Here is a 14150-nt window from a genome sequence, read left to right as displayed (position 1 = left end):
GAAAAATATAAGTGGTCGATGTTATTCCACACTATCCAATCTAAAGATAGAGAATCTCATAAAATTTCAAACATCAACAATTACACGAAATTCAACAATTTTTTACTTATATACATACAAGGTTGGAGATCTCGGATCTCGGGGAGATCTCGTTTGAACATTTTTGGGAGATCTCGGCATCTCGGAAAAATCTCGGGGAGATCTCGGATGTTGACTTACGTTGACTTTGTAGTTTTTATAATATAAATATATACAAATAAATCAATATATGTATATTTATATACATTTCTATAAGATTTTACAAGGAAATCTAAGAAATGAGCGAGAAAATCTGAAAAATTACGAGATCTTATGAGAAAATTCGAGAAATGAGCGAGAAATTTCGAGAAATCGTGGATTTGACCTAGTTTGACCCCGTTGAGCAAGAAATCTCGGGAGATGAACATCTCGTCTCGGCGGCTTTCCAAAAAAGAGATCTCGGAGAGATCTCGGGGAGAAATAAGGAGATTTACAACACTGTATACATATATGCTAAAGGACGCTTTGTGTTTTAGCGTTTTGCCTTTAGCTCAATTGATTATTTTTTTAAACTACTATTTACACTTTTCTGATTGGTCAAAAAAAATATTTTTTTTAGAAAAAGTCGTGATGTGGCTTTTGTTTTGGAGGTGTACTTTGTTTTTTTCTTATTTTTCTAATTATTATTCATTCTTGTATTATTTTATGTACAAAAATGATCGACTATATTATTTTTATAGAGGATTCTGATGTTACATATGATGTAGTGTTTGATGTATTAATTTTTATCATATGTGTAAACTGGGTTTTGTTATTAATCTTTCCCAACAAAATTCTTATACTCGTATACTCGTATCGTATATACGTAGTACGGAGTATTAGATAAAACTCGAGTAGATTGTTATTTAGATTAAATACAAACTTAAATTATTGAATTAAAAATGTGTACTTTTAATTTACACCATTATACATCAAACTATAAAGATTTTTTCCCAAAATAAACCAAACCAAACACTACATCATATGGTCAACCAGCAGCTCACCTAGTAACATGACACACACAAACACACTCATTGTGTGTATTTCAGTATTAACCAAAATTCCACCCTACCCCCACCAAATTTATTCATTCCAAGGGCAAAATAGTCAACTATCCTTTTGCATGAAAACACACATTACATAAGTTAGTTGTGTTAGTTCATCTCTTTTCTTCTCTTTGCATCAAACTCCCAAATAACCCTTGATCTTCTTCTTTAAACCATTCTTACTTTACAAACATTTACACAAATGGAGCTGCCGGTCAGGTCACCCGCGGCCGGCCATCGCCGGAGAACTTCATACAAGATTGAAACCAAGAATCTTGCATACAAAAGCTCCAACCTTTATGAAGAATTCAAGTGGGGTGTTCATAAGTACTTCAAGAAACCTACAAAGTTCATCTTAAATGATGTGAGTTGTGAAGCTCAGCCCGGTGATCTTACTGCGGTTGCAGGCCCAAGTGGGGCCGGAAAGACAACTTTGTTAGAAATTATTGCAGGAAACATATTATCCGGCCAGGTCTCCGGACATGTTTTGATCAATAATCACCCTATTGATACGAAACAATTCCGAAGACTGGCCGGATATGTGACACAAGATGATGCTTTATTTCCATCATTAACCGTTGAAGAAACACTTTTGTATAGTGCTTTTTTAAGGTTAAGATGTGGTCGGAAAGAAACAGTTGATCGTGTCAAGATTCTAATTAGCGAGCTCGGTTTGGACCGTGTGTCGGGTTCCAGGATTGGAGAAGGTTCAAATAATGGGATCTCAGGTGGTGAACGAAGACGGGTTTCAATCGGGGTTGAGTTAGTTCATGATCCGTGTGTGATTCTAATCGATGAACCAACTTCAGGGCTTGACTCTAATTCGGCTTTTGGTGTTGTATCTCTTCTTAAATCTATGGCGATAAATCGAGGTAAAACTATTGTGTTAACGATCCATCAACCAGGATTTCGGATCTTAGAGCTTTTAGATCGAATTATTTTACTCTCGAATGGATACGTTCTCCATAACGGATCACTAAAATCACTTGAACATAGACTCAAAGTCTCGGGCCATTGTATTCCGCCTCGTGTTAATGTTCTTGAATTTGCCATTGATGTTGCCACCACTTTGATCATACAAACACCAAAACCATCAACCGAACAAATCAAAATTCACGAAAAACAAGTGAAAGGTATTGAATTTCCATACCCGAATACTCATTTCGAAGAAATAATGATTCTTAGTACTAGATTTTTCAAAAACATATTCAGAACCAAACAATTATTCCTCACAAGAATCATTCAAGCCATACTTTCGGGCTTAATCCTCGGAACCATCTTCGTAAACATGTCAAACAACAAAGGCAAACTCTCATTACAAGCTCGATTAGGGTTTTTCGCTTTTAGTCTCACCTTTTTACTCTCATCATCCACGGAAGGATTACCAATATTTTTACAAGAAAGAAGAATTTTGATGAGAGAAACATCAAGAGGTGCATATAGAGTGTCATCATATGTAATCTCAAACACACTCATATTTCTCCCATTTCTTCTAATAATTGGGATTCTTTACACGATTCCCGTTTACTGGCTCGTAGGATTACGAACTGAAATCGACAGTTTTTTCTACTTTGGATTGGTTGTATGGATGGTAATCTTGATGTCAAATTCATTCACAGCATGCTTTAGTGCACTTGTACCAAATTTCATCATGGGGACCTCTGTTATATCTGGATTAATGGGCTGTTTCTTTCTATTTTCTGGCTATTTTATAGCAAAAGATAGCATACCAAAATACTGGATATTTATGCATTATATGAGTTTATTCAAGTACCCATTTGAATGTTTTATGATAAATGAGTATGGAGGTCAAGATGGAAGGAGTATGTGTTTGGAAACTGAAGATGGAAAGTGCATATTGTATGGAGATGAGTTCTTGATGCAGCAGCAGATTAAGGAGATACAGAAATGGAGTAATTTGGGAGTGATGTTTGCCTTTATAATTGGATATAGGCTGTTGTGTTTTTTGATTTTGTGGTTTAGATGTCATAAAACCAGGAACTGATTTTTTTTCTTTTGTATTATTATTAACACAAAGAGTCATTATTTACTCTATGATTTTTTTTTTAAATTGTATTATTGTATTCATGTTACTGATCATATTGATTATTTATTTTACCACAATCTTTTGGGCTTGTGATACAACTGAAAAAACCTATGTATGTTGTGTTCAATTTAATTGTCTACCGTTATCATCCATACGGTCTTGGCCTCTTGGGTCACCCTATTGGTATCTGAGGAGCCATCAAGTTCGAACTTCACTCGAGTCAATGAGTGTATATATTTGTTATGAAGTGTACATATACCTGGCAAACGGGTGACAAACCGGTCAGGTTGAGTAAAGATCAACTGAGTATATTAAAATGTGTCAGCTTTATGGGTCAAACGGGTTGGATCGAGACCCGGTCCGGGTTGATTGATTGGGTTGAGACCAATTTTCATCTTAAAATTTTAGGTCGGATTGGATAGTGAGTTAGTGACCCATTTTCAGATTTCAGTTTCGCATTTCAATTTTGCATTGCAGTTTTTATCTTCTCGTTTCGCTATCACGTTCAAATTTCAGTTTCGCGTTTCATCCATAATCGAGAAGTGAATAACAAGAAACTTCTAATATAAGGACCACAACCTCATTTATTCATTATCATGCATACAAAACTCACATCACACATCTAATCCCAAGTAATAGGGTTAACTTATTAGTAAAATTTGTGTTACTAATGACCATCAAGTGGGCAACTATACTTGGCAACAAGAAACTATTCTTGATGCATTGCTTAGTTTTGGCAACTAAGATTCACATAAACGACCGATCAAGAATACTAAGACTTACACAACGAGCATTGCATTAGCGATCTCCAACGCTTTATCACGACCCAATAGCTTCTCTACAATGGCCAATGAAAACTCCAAAGAGGTCCCGGGCCCTCTGCTAGTGATAAGTTTACCATCTACCACAACTCGGTTTTCAGCTTCGCTTGGGTCTGAAAGTTTATTACACATTGCAGGGAATGCAGTCGCTTTCTTTCCCTAATTACACATATAACAAATCGTGTAAAAATGCAAATAAAAATGACACGTGATTAGTGTTACCATTAACATATCATAATAGATACCTTGAGTAACCCATGAGGCTCGAGCACAAGGGCCGGGGACGCACATATAGCACCATAATATCTGTCAGACTCACTCTGCTTCTTCAGCAAGTTTACAAGCGGTTCAGAGCTCGCAAATTCTTGGGCCCCACCAAGTCCACCCTAAATACATCGAATTTAATAACTGAATGGTGTAGGTTGTTAACAGTTCATGAACTAATTTGAAATGAACTTACTGGTAACACGATAAGGTCGTATGAAAGTTTGGCAGCTTCATCAAGAAGCATGTCTGCAATTAGTTTTACTTTACGAGAAGCTAGAATTTCAAGTTTATCCCCAATTGATGCCACCACAACTTCCGCTTTGGCTCGTCGGAGTACATCGATTATCATAACGGCTTCCATCTCTTCTGAGCCGTCGGCAATAGGTACCAGAATCTAAAAGCATAATACATTAATAAATATGTAGAAGTGTTGAATAATGTGGGTCGGGTAATGTGGCAAAATGGGTGATTGTGGTAAAGAAGTACAGCTAAAGTTGACTAAACACACTTATTTACTTAAATTTGAATTCATTTACAATGAATTTGTCACATATGATTACAAAACAATTATAATTAACTATATCCTAATCTCTTGAAGAAACGGGTTACTTTGAACGACTTTTAACTGACCCGTCTCCTTTTTAGTTAATTTACTCAGACCTGTTTAGATATAGAAACATAACCCAAATGGAACCATTCATATGTAAATGAGTTAAAACTGCTACCTATATTTAGTATCAAATCAGAGTGCATTCAGTTGGTACATGCCTCAGCAGAACAAGCAAATGATTAAAATAAACTATTGCAGTTAGCATACTCACATCTTCGCATGTATTATGCTTTTAAAATAGCAAAACTAACAGCCCGTATAAGAATTAATCAAATCATTACCGACTGATTATTTACCTTGGGTCCAGAGCTAATTGTCCATGGCACCTTATTCAGCTCGGAAACAATAAATTGATCGTTCTGCTTAGAAGGCATCAACTGAACACAATAAAACAAATTATTTCAATATATCATCTAGAGAAAAAACACTCATAGTCTACTAAAATAAATTGCAACTGCGTAAACAACAATAATAAACAGTCTACTAAAATAAATAAGGTCTAGCCTAAACATTTTCCTGACCTACCGATAAGAACTCTTACAAATTTTACACGCTCATTAAAAATTTGTGATCTTACCCTAAAACTTGAATGAACTAAAGATCCACCACGAATATATAATATATTTGAGTGTAATAAATCGCATTATACTTCACCACATTGCTTCAGTAAGTTTGCAAATATCCTAAACAACTACTCAGGCTCAATTATTGTGTGGCACTAGAGATGGTGATTTCAACCCACTCAGATACAACAGGTTAATTTAGGTTTGGTTTCATTTCTAATAGTTGAACAGATTAGCCCAAAAGTAGAAACAAAACAAATCAAATGGCTCGAAATGTCATACGTAATACGTTTTATATAAACAAATAAGATTATTATTGTAATCAAAGGGCCATTGGCAAGGTACCCATCAACCTTGAGGTTGTGGTTCAAGTCCTGGCCCTCACTAAAAAGTTAGTCAATTTGACCTGAAGCTGTTTTAACATGTTACACAACCCACCCAACCCCACCCGTTTTGCTACCTGCATTCCTAACAAAAAAAGTATAACGTGGGAGCCTAGAACGAACCAGTGGTCCAGAAACTTCATCAGCTTTCTCTTTACCGAACAGCTGCTCTACTAACGCTACAGAGTACTCCATGGCAGTTCCTGGACCTCGACTAGTAATGGCTTTTCCATCCTTCTGGACGCGTGACTCGACAGTTATTGCAGATGATGACGATAACTGTTCCATAAAGGCCGGATAACAAGTTGCCTACAAACAGAAAGTTCGAATGTCAGCAAATTGATACAATGCCTTATCAACAGAGATAATATTTCATATCATATTCAAAAACTATAAGAAAACACAAAGAACTTATTACTTTTAAGCCTTTCAGTAGGCCCCACGAACCAAGTGCAACGGCGGGAGCTGCACATATTGCCGCATACAACTGACCTTCCAAAACTTGCTTTTTCACTATACCTTCCAACACATTATTGTCTTTAAGATTGGTTGCACCTGGCATCCCACCCTGCAAGGAAAATTATAAAATAATAACGAATACTCGCCACAAAATTACGGTAAGTAACTATGAAATGAATACTACAGTATATCGCATAATCGCAAACGTAAATATAAAAAAAAAAAAAAAATAAGTAACTATGAAATGAATACTACAGTATATCGCATAACAATTGTTCTCATAAAAATCAGAATATGTAAATGCACACATATAGATATAAGATCAAAAACAGTATCAACAAAATAATAATTGAGAGTTACATTGAACATACCGGAAGAGAAATAAGATCAAAAACAGTATCAACAAAATCAGAAATCAAAGCATCAGCCACAATTTTGATACCATGACAAGCATCAACACTAAGCTGTTTTTCAATAGAAGCAACGGTGACATCAGCACCGGCTCTGCGCAGCACATCGATAGTAATCACAGCTTCCATCGGCTCCGTTCCGTTGGCAATCGGAACAAGCACCTGTTGTGATCAAAAATCAAAATCAGTTAATTCAGTTGGTAATAAGTACAAACAATTAACGAAGTTGATGTCGATTTACCTTTCGTGCAGCGGATGCCATAACTGAAAATGAAATTAGGGTTTGGCGACGAGAAGTGGCGTGGAACGACGGAATACGGTGAGTGAGAGTTGTGAATGGGGAGAGAGGAGTGAGGTGGCGTAATGCCATTTTATTATACCGGTTGAGTTGAGTGATGGTGAGTCGACCCGGTCCAGTAGTGGTACCGGTTTAATGTTCTAATAAGTTCTAGATATGAAACGTGGAAAAACTACTGTGGTTTTTTTTTTTTTTTTTTGTGTGTGTGCGTGGGGTCTATTAATGGAAATTTGCAAAACCACACTATTTTAAAACCTACAAAATTTTCAATACCCGTATAATTTTCCAGCCAAAATTAATGAAGAACAAAAAAGCGAAATAAAAAATAGTATGAAAAAAACGAAATAAATAATAGTGTGAAAAAAACGAAAAGAGTAATGATTATAGTAATAATATATCGACGTCGCTAGCCGACACAAAAGTCAAAACGACATACATAAACTTTGGTCGGGAGTGGGACGATGGTTGGATCCCGCCGTTCCAAGTTCCAGGAGGAAGACAACGAAAAAAACGCCTCCCTTTCCTCACTTCTTAAGGTTGTCGCTTCCTCTTGATTCTGGTAGTTCCTTCTTTCTCGACGTCGGACTTCCATTGATGGAGATCGGCGATGTTTTTGTCGATCTTTGCTCTGCCCTTAGATCCATAGTTAATTAGGAGGCTTTGCTACCATCTGATGGCTAGGTCGTGGTTTTTGTGGGCGACGGATTTGAGTTTGAGGTAGATGTTCTTGGATTCTCCGATGATACTTTGAGATTTGGCGGCGATCTATGGTGATTCCTTTGGTGGTAGTGCATTATAGGTTAAAGAGATTATTTGTATTGGGTTATAGTGTTTATTGTATGTTATGAGGATTCCTTTGGTGTTAGTTGTCGATGTTTGGAAAACAGTTAGATGATTTGACGGTTTATTGGGTTTATTTGTTGTTGAGGATGACGATGAGTTTATTTGATGTCTCACCAACGACGACTGCTGATGATTTGTTTTGTATGTATTTTAAAAGATTCGTGATGGTGGCTTCAATGTGTTTGTGTCGTTAATGTGCTTAGTTTTGTTGTTTGTGTATCATATTATTGCTACGACGTTATGTTTACAATTATTAAATAGTTGTATGTTTAAGTAAATAATAGGATCTAACCAAGTTGACTAGTTAGAGTCAACGTCAATTGTAACTTTGGCTTTTAGTAATTTATGTTTTTACGGAAAAAATATCTTATTTCTTTCAACATTAAATTAGAAACTAGAATTAGGATTAAAATTAAAATAAATTGGATAAGTTTAGAGTTATATTAGTAATTTCAATTGCTTTTTTAACGACGGTTAGGCTTATGTTATCGCATCGTCAATTTGATCTGTGAGTCGAGTTGGACATCCTTGATGGAAAGTGACTCCGGTTAACCCGACAGTTGGAAGCGTTAGTCATGGTTTTAACGAAAACAACATTTTTCTTGAGATTTTCAACCAACCAATAAGATTTTTACTATCTATTTATTTTTCTCCACTCAATGTTCAATTAGATTTACAAAACCACCATATAAATATTTGACACAAAAATTTGACCTTTATACAGTCATAGTTAAAAACACATGTTTTCATTAAAAAAAATCCACCATTTGCATATGTCAGTCAGGGTTGATGGGCAATGGCATTCTTAGAAGTCACTGACGGGGTCCAAACGCTAACCCACTCACCTAAACATTACCTTAGACGAATCATTACAGTCATACCGCTCCTCAAGAGAAAAATCAGTGCTACCGTCCCTCTAAAGAAAACTCCTACGATAAAATCATACGAGGATCGCTTGTGATAAAAGCTCTTCCGGTCAAGGCTCAAACACATAAACATTCAAAACCTCCGACTCTCATGAAATAGATGAGATACACAAGGAGTCGAACCACGCAAATTCCTTATAAAAAGTCAACTTATCACCAACACTTTATCGTCAAATAACATATTACACTATCGTTAATCCATTCAACCCATGTGTAATTTACAATTTCAGATATCAAATTGTTACTTTGTAGAAGAATATTTATACTGATAAATTCATTTTGCCAATTTTTACATATACATATTCATATACATACATATGTAATAATATTAATGTAAAAAACGATGAATTTTCTTGAAATTCAAGTAATTGTAATTGACTGTATATATAATAATATAGTAAGGTAATAAAGTAATTATGAAAAAATGTGCAAAATTGACAGCAGCATGATGAATGAGTGACATGTGTTGAGAGGGGTTGAGCATTAATCGGTCATTCCAAAGCCCCAATCCTTCCGCCACTTCTTCAGCTCACTACTCTTTTTTTGATCATTTCAATTCCAATGTTTTTGCTTCCTTTTTTATATTTTTGATTTTTATTTTTATTTTATCCACCATAAACCTATTTTCAGGTTTTATCATCCTCACCTGGATTGTTTGATGCATGTCGTTGCAAAATATGATTGCTGAATGTTGATCATCACGGTATCTCTAATATCTTCTTCTTTTTTTATGATTTGTTTTTTTAATAATGTACATTGCAATAATTTGTTGTTATTAGCTGAATTCTATGGTGAATTTGGGAATTTGTTTGAATTATTATTAGTATCATAATCACAATTACAATTGCAAATTTTCATGTTATATTAATTATGGATTATGATTATTATGGATAAAATGTTATAAGCAATTTAATTTCATTGTGTGGTAATGCACTTGTTTATGGTTGGATAATATTTTTAATTAGTGCTAATGAATTAAATTATTACTACTATTTTAAGTGGTAATGTACTTAATTGCTGCAATTGAATATTTAACCATAACCAAAATCTGCATTTTTGGCAGCAATAAATAGTCCAGATGTGTGTTAAAATGTGTAATTCCTTAAATATTAGTATTTCATAATCTAACAATAGATCACATATATGAAGCTCAAGCTTTTTATTTTACACAAATTTTAGTTAAACTTGTTTACAGATATGAACTTAATATAAATTTTGTGTTACTGCAGGTATTGTAACTTTTGTTGGTAGTGATTGTATATGATCAAGGGACTTAATAATGAAGGGTCAAAGCAAAAAGTATTTAAAGATGTTTTATAGTCTAGGACTCAGTGAGTTGCATGATGGCGGCTTTGACGGTTCGGTAGACGATAACAACATTTTCAAAGATGTATTTCTCGGCCATGATGATAACACAAGTAGCAAAAGTTGTCTTGTAACCGCAAAAATCCATTTCGCAAGTGACAATAGTAACCCCAAAAATGTATCGTTTCCATCTAACAGTGACAACTCAGTTATGACAAGTCAGCAAAATCTTCCGAACAACGATGAAAATGCCGAAGAGTTCAGTGGAGTTAAAAGAAGAAAGGTGTCAGATCTAGAACATTCTAGTGATAAATCTTATTTAGATAAGGAAGTCGACTCGTGTTTGTGTAAGCGGGATTCTATTGTAACGTGTCGTCTAGTTCAATCATCTGCAAAAGGTATTAAATCCGGTTCGTATTTGCTTAAACGACATATTGGAGATGGGGATACCAAAAATTGTAGATTATGTTCTTCTGACATGAATAATTCAAAAGTAAATAATGTAATTAAGGTTAATGATTCACCTGCGTCACAAGAAAGTCGTTCAAGCAAGCTTTTAGTTATTACTACTGAACCCGTTGAGCTAACATCTAATAAACCAACGGATAAAAAACATAAACGTTGCAGAAAACCGTCGCGTTGTTCATATAATGGCCGAAAGGAAAAGTCAAAGTTCAAGAAATCGGTCAAACGTGAAAAGAGTAAAAAAGTGAAATCACGAGTTAGAAGAATTGTGAAGAAGTACGAAAACCGTAAAGGTAGTTGCAGGTTACGTCCGCGTACAAATAACGTGGACGAGAGTTTTTCTAGCCATGGTGTAAGAACAGTACTATCTTGGTTGATTGATTTTGGGGTTATTAGTATTAAGGAAGTAATCCAGTACAGGAACCCACGTGATAATACGGTGGTCAAGGATGGTTTAATTAACCGAGATGGTATTATGTGTCGGTGTTGTGAGAATGTGCTTTCAGTCTCTAAGTTTAAGAGACATGCTGGGTTCAGTTTAAGTTGTCCGTGTTTGAATCTTTATATGGAATCTGGAAAATCTTTTAATTTGTGCCAATTGGAAGCTTGGTCAAGTGAATATAAAGTCAAAGAGGGGACCACACGAACGGTACAAATTGACGAATTTGACCCTAATGATGATAGCTGTGGACTGTGTGGTGATGGTGGTGAGTTGATTTGTTGTGATAACTGTCCTTCGACGTTTCATCAAGGATGCTTGTCTGTACAGGTTTGTTGCGATGTGTCCAGTTGACTTTCATAGTTTAAGTCAACATCTTATAATCAGTATTTTTATGATTTTGTTTATATAGGAGATACCTGAAGGAGATTGGTATTGTTCGAGTTGCTGTTGCCGGAGTTGCGGGAACGTCGTTGGTAACAACGAGACGTCAACATCGGGTGTACTCAAATGCTTCCAGTGCAAACATAAATGTAATAATCTGCACTTAACTACACATGCTAATTGTGTAGATGACATGACATTTGAAATTTAGTTCTGGTTGCATTTTTCAGATTTCAAGTTTGCCTTTTCGTTATTTTTGTTTTGCAACAATTATCAGAATGTAAACATCTCATTTTTTTTTTTTCATAACTAACCCATGTGTGTTGCTGACAATTGTGGATCTTGTATGATAGATCATGAGGAATGTGTGAGGGTGAAGAAACTTGGAAGTGTATCAGTATCTTCTACCTGGTTCTGTGGTGAACGCTGTAAGGAGGTAAAATATGCAATATTTAAGACAAAATTTCATGGATGGTCCATGTGGTTTGTATCAGATTACATTCATGGTCCCTTTGTTTTTTTCCGTCAACGATGGTCCCGGCGGTCCCTGTCCTGGGCTAGTTATCTTTTGCGTTAAAAATTGGGACTGGGACCACCGGTGATTCAAGTTGTTGTTGCAAAAACCGGTGATTCAAGTACAAACCACAGGGACCATCCTTGACGGGAAAAAAAACATAAAGACTATGAGTGTAATCTTTTTTTTAAGGCAAGTTTTTGGAATCACTAACGGGTGAATAACCCACCCACCAGATCATTTTCCACGCACACGCGCGCTTTAGGGCGGAAACCAGAACTGCATTAGTATAGACCACATGGACCATCCGTGAAATTTTGTCAATATAAATTGGATTGGATTGAACCTAAGGTGGCAAGATGGTCAGATCTGGTGGACCTGCAAACAGTTTCTTATTTAATTATCTAAACTCTAAACAACAATAATAACAAGTGCATTTTTATTATAATTACGAAACACTACTGTCATTACAATATTAATCTCAATCTTTGAAAATAAATGTCAAGGTGTCATTATGTCAAGGTGTCATTATAATAGACTTTAGGCCAAGTTGTAGCTGGTTTTAAATATCTGACCATCTGGCCCGTTTCATTTTAGCTATAAATACCGTTTGGCTCACTTTATATAAAACCCAACCAGAATTTACACATTCTTGGGTCAAATTGTCGCTTCTTGCATCTACCAATAAAAGCACATTCATTCAGGCCACGATTTCTTGAAGTTTTTTTCAATGGTCTTTGGTATTCATTATTTTGCAGATTCACACAGGACTTGAGTCACGTGTTGGACTTATGAATTCGATATCTGATGGTTTTTCATGGACGCTTCTGAGGTGCACTCATGTTGACCAAAATGTTCTTTCTGGTCAACATTTTGTAGCTCTTGAAGTGGAATGTAATCTTAAACTAGCAGTTGCCGTTACAATCATGGAAGAGTGTTTTCTTCCAATGGTGGATCCGAAAACTGGCATCGATATGATACCCCAAGTACTCTACAATCTAGGGTGAGTTACTCTTTCTGTTTGTAACTTTTACTTTCTAAATTATCACTTCATTACATTACTAACATTTGAGCAAAATTATTTTGCTAAATTGTGTTTACAGATCAGAAATTGCACGTCTTGATTATGAGGGATTCTACACAATGGTGTTGGAGAAAGATGACAGGTTACTATGTGTAGCATGCATAAGGTACTTCTTGTACAAGTTTACATTGCAATTTCACCGTATTAGACTCCCGTTCTTATCTTTCGGTTATTTTCAGTGACATATTTTAGTCCGGTATTATAAGGTTAAATCATTACTGATGATATCATATGATATGTTTGCATTGTGATTCAGGATTCATGGGGAAAAAGTTGCAGAACTGCCCCTCATTGCAACATCCAGCAAATATCAGCGTCAGGGAATGTGTAGACGTCTCATGACCGCTATTGAAGAGGTACATCTGAATCTTTATCACTAGTAGCAGGGTCAAAATGGGCGGGGCGTGTCAGTCAGGTTGACATTAAGCCACTTTTGTTCAAATAATTAGAAGTTTTCAATTGGTAGCTAGTGTCAAATATGACTTCATGTATACCATTTTAAGCTAATCTTTATATCTTTAGCTGCTGAAATTGTTGAAGATCGAGAAACTGGTGCTGTCAGCGATCCCCGACTTAGTTGATACATGGTGCAACAGCTTTGGCTTTACACATTTGGAACCCGAAGAGAAGAAAAATTTGAACACAGTCAACATGATGGTCTTCCCGGGAACAGTATGGCTCAAGAAGCCCATGTACCAAGAGTCGACCCAGAGTAAACTCTTTTTGACCTTCAACAATTGTAAAAAAATGTTACTATGTTCTATTAACCCTGAATTCTTTTTATTTCATAAATAGATGATACTCCAATGGAAGCCATAACTTCACATCCAAAATGTGATGTTGAAGAAGGTAGGATTATAAGTATTGGCTGCAAGGAGTTGTTGCAAAAAGACCCAAACCCAAATGATGTTAGGAGGCTCTCAAGTGAAGAACACTACTCGAGATTTGAAGGCATGCCATGTGAAATGGTCTGTGATGTAAAGTGATAGATAGCTATGTAAAAAAAGATTTATGTTTCGCCATGAACATATAGGCAATTAGGTTGTACATATTTATAATTTATGGTAGAGGCACAGTAGCCAAATTTTGCAATCTGAGCAAGAAACATTATCAGCAGATACTGAAAGCATGCAAGTGCTTATTTCCTTAGTTTTACAAAGCATAGTAAATATTGGGTTGTTAGGATTAATATTACAAAATAAGTTTAGATGTGATGCGTTCGATATCAC

The 14150-nt window shown here is 35.6% G+C and overlaps 3 protein-coding genes across 4 annotated transcripts; 2 read left to right on the top strand and 1 right to left on the bottom strand.

Annotated features, from left to right (window-relative positions):
* The first annotated feature begins 1305 nt into the window (after positions 1 to 1305).
* On the top strand, positions 1306 to 3108 carry LOC139891091 (ABC transporter G family member 10-like). Of its 2 annotated transcripts, XM_071874018.1 has the most exons (2): positions 1306 to 2911; positions 2972 to 3108. In XM_071874018.1, exons 1-2 carry the CDS (start codon positions 1306 to 1308, stop codon positions 3106 to 3108), a joined length of 1743 nt encoding a protein of 580 aa, XP_071730119.1. The 2 variants fall into 2 exon arrangements, with proteins under 2 accessions (XP_071730119.1, XP_071730118.1); XM_071874017.1 differs by having other exon boundaries at positions 1306 to 3108.
* A 583-nt stretch (positions 3109 to 3691) lies between these two features.
* Positions 3692 to 7114, bottom strand: LOC139891090 (protein DJ-1 homolog B-like). Its single transcript, XM_071874016.1, has 8 exons — positions 6905 to 7114; positions 6625 to 6825; positions 6213 to 6362; positions 5918 to 6103; positions 5145 to 5225; positions 4432 to 4632; positions 4217 to 4357; positions 3692 to 4130 (listed from the first exon to the last, which is right to left on the bottom strand). The coding sequence occupies exons 1-8, from the start codon at positions 7031 to 7033 to the stop codon at positions 3930 to 3932; spliced, it is 1290 nt and encodes a 429-aa protein (XP_071730117.1). The 5' UTR covers positions 7034 to 7114; the 3' UTR covers positions 3692 to 3929.
* Positions 7115 to 9347: 2233 nt separating this feature from the next.
* LOC139888026 (increased DNA methylation 1-like) lies at positions 9348 to 13963 on the top strand. The gene is made up of 9 exons (XM_071871061.1): positions 9348 to 9433; positions 9960 to 11269; positions 11352 to 11472; positions 11677 to 11759; positions 12596 to 12840; positions 12941 to 13027; positions 13178 to 13277; positions 13444 to 13633; positions 13717 to 13963. The coding sequence occupies exons 2-9, from the start codon at positions 10010 to 10012 to the stop codon at positions 13905 to 13907; spliced, it is 2277 nt and encodes a 758-aa protein (XP_071727162.1). The 5' UTR covers positions 9348 to 9433; positions 9960 to 10009; the 3' UTR covers positions 13908 to 13963.
* Positions 13964 to 14150: the final 187 nt, after the last annotated feature.

This window comes from Rutidosis leptorrhynchoides, chromosome 2 (assembly GCF_046630445.1).
Source record: "Rutidosis leptorrhynchoides isolate AG116_Rl617_1_P2 chromosome 2, CSIRO_AGI_Rlap_v1, whole genome shotgun sequence".
Lineage (NCBI taxonomy): Eukaryota > Viridiplantae > Streptophyta > Magnoliopsida > Asterales > Asteraceae > Rutidosis > Rutidosis leptorrhynchoides.
Note: the sequence above shows the minus strand (reverse complement) of the source record. Positions and strands in the feature narration are given on the sequence as shown.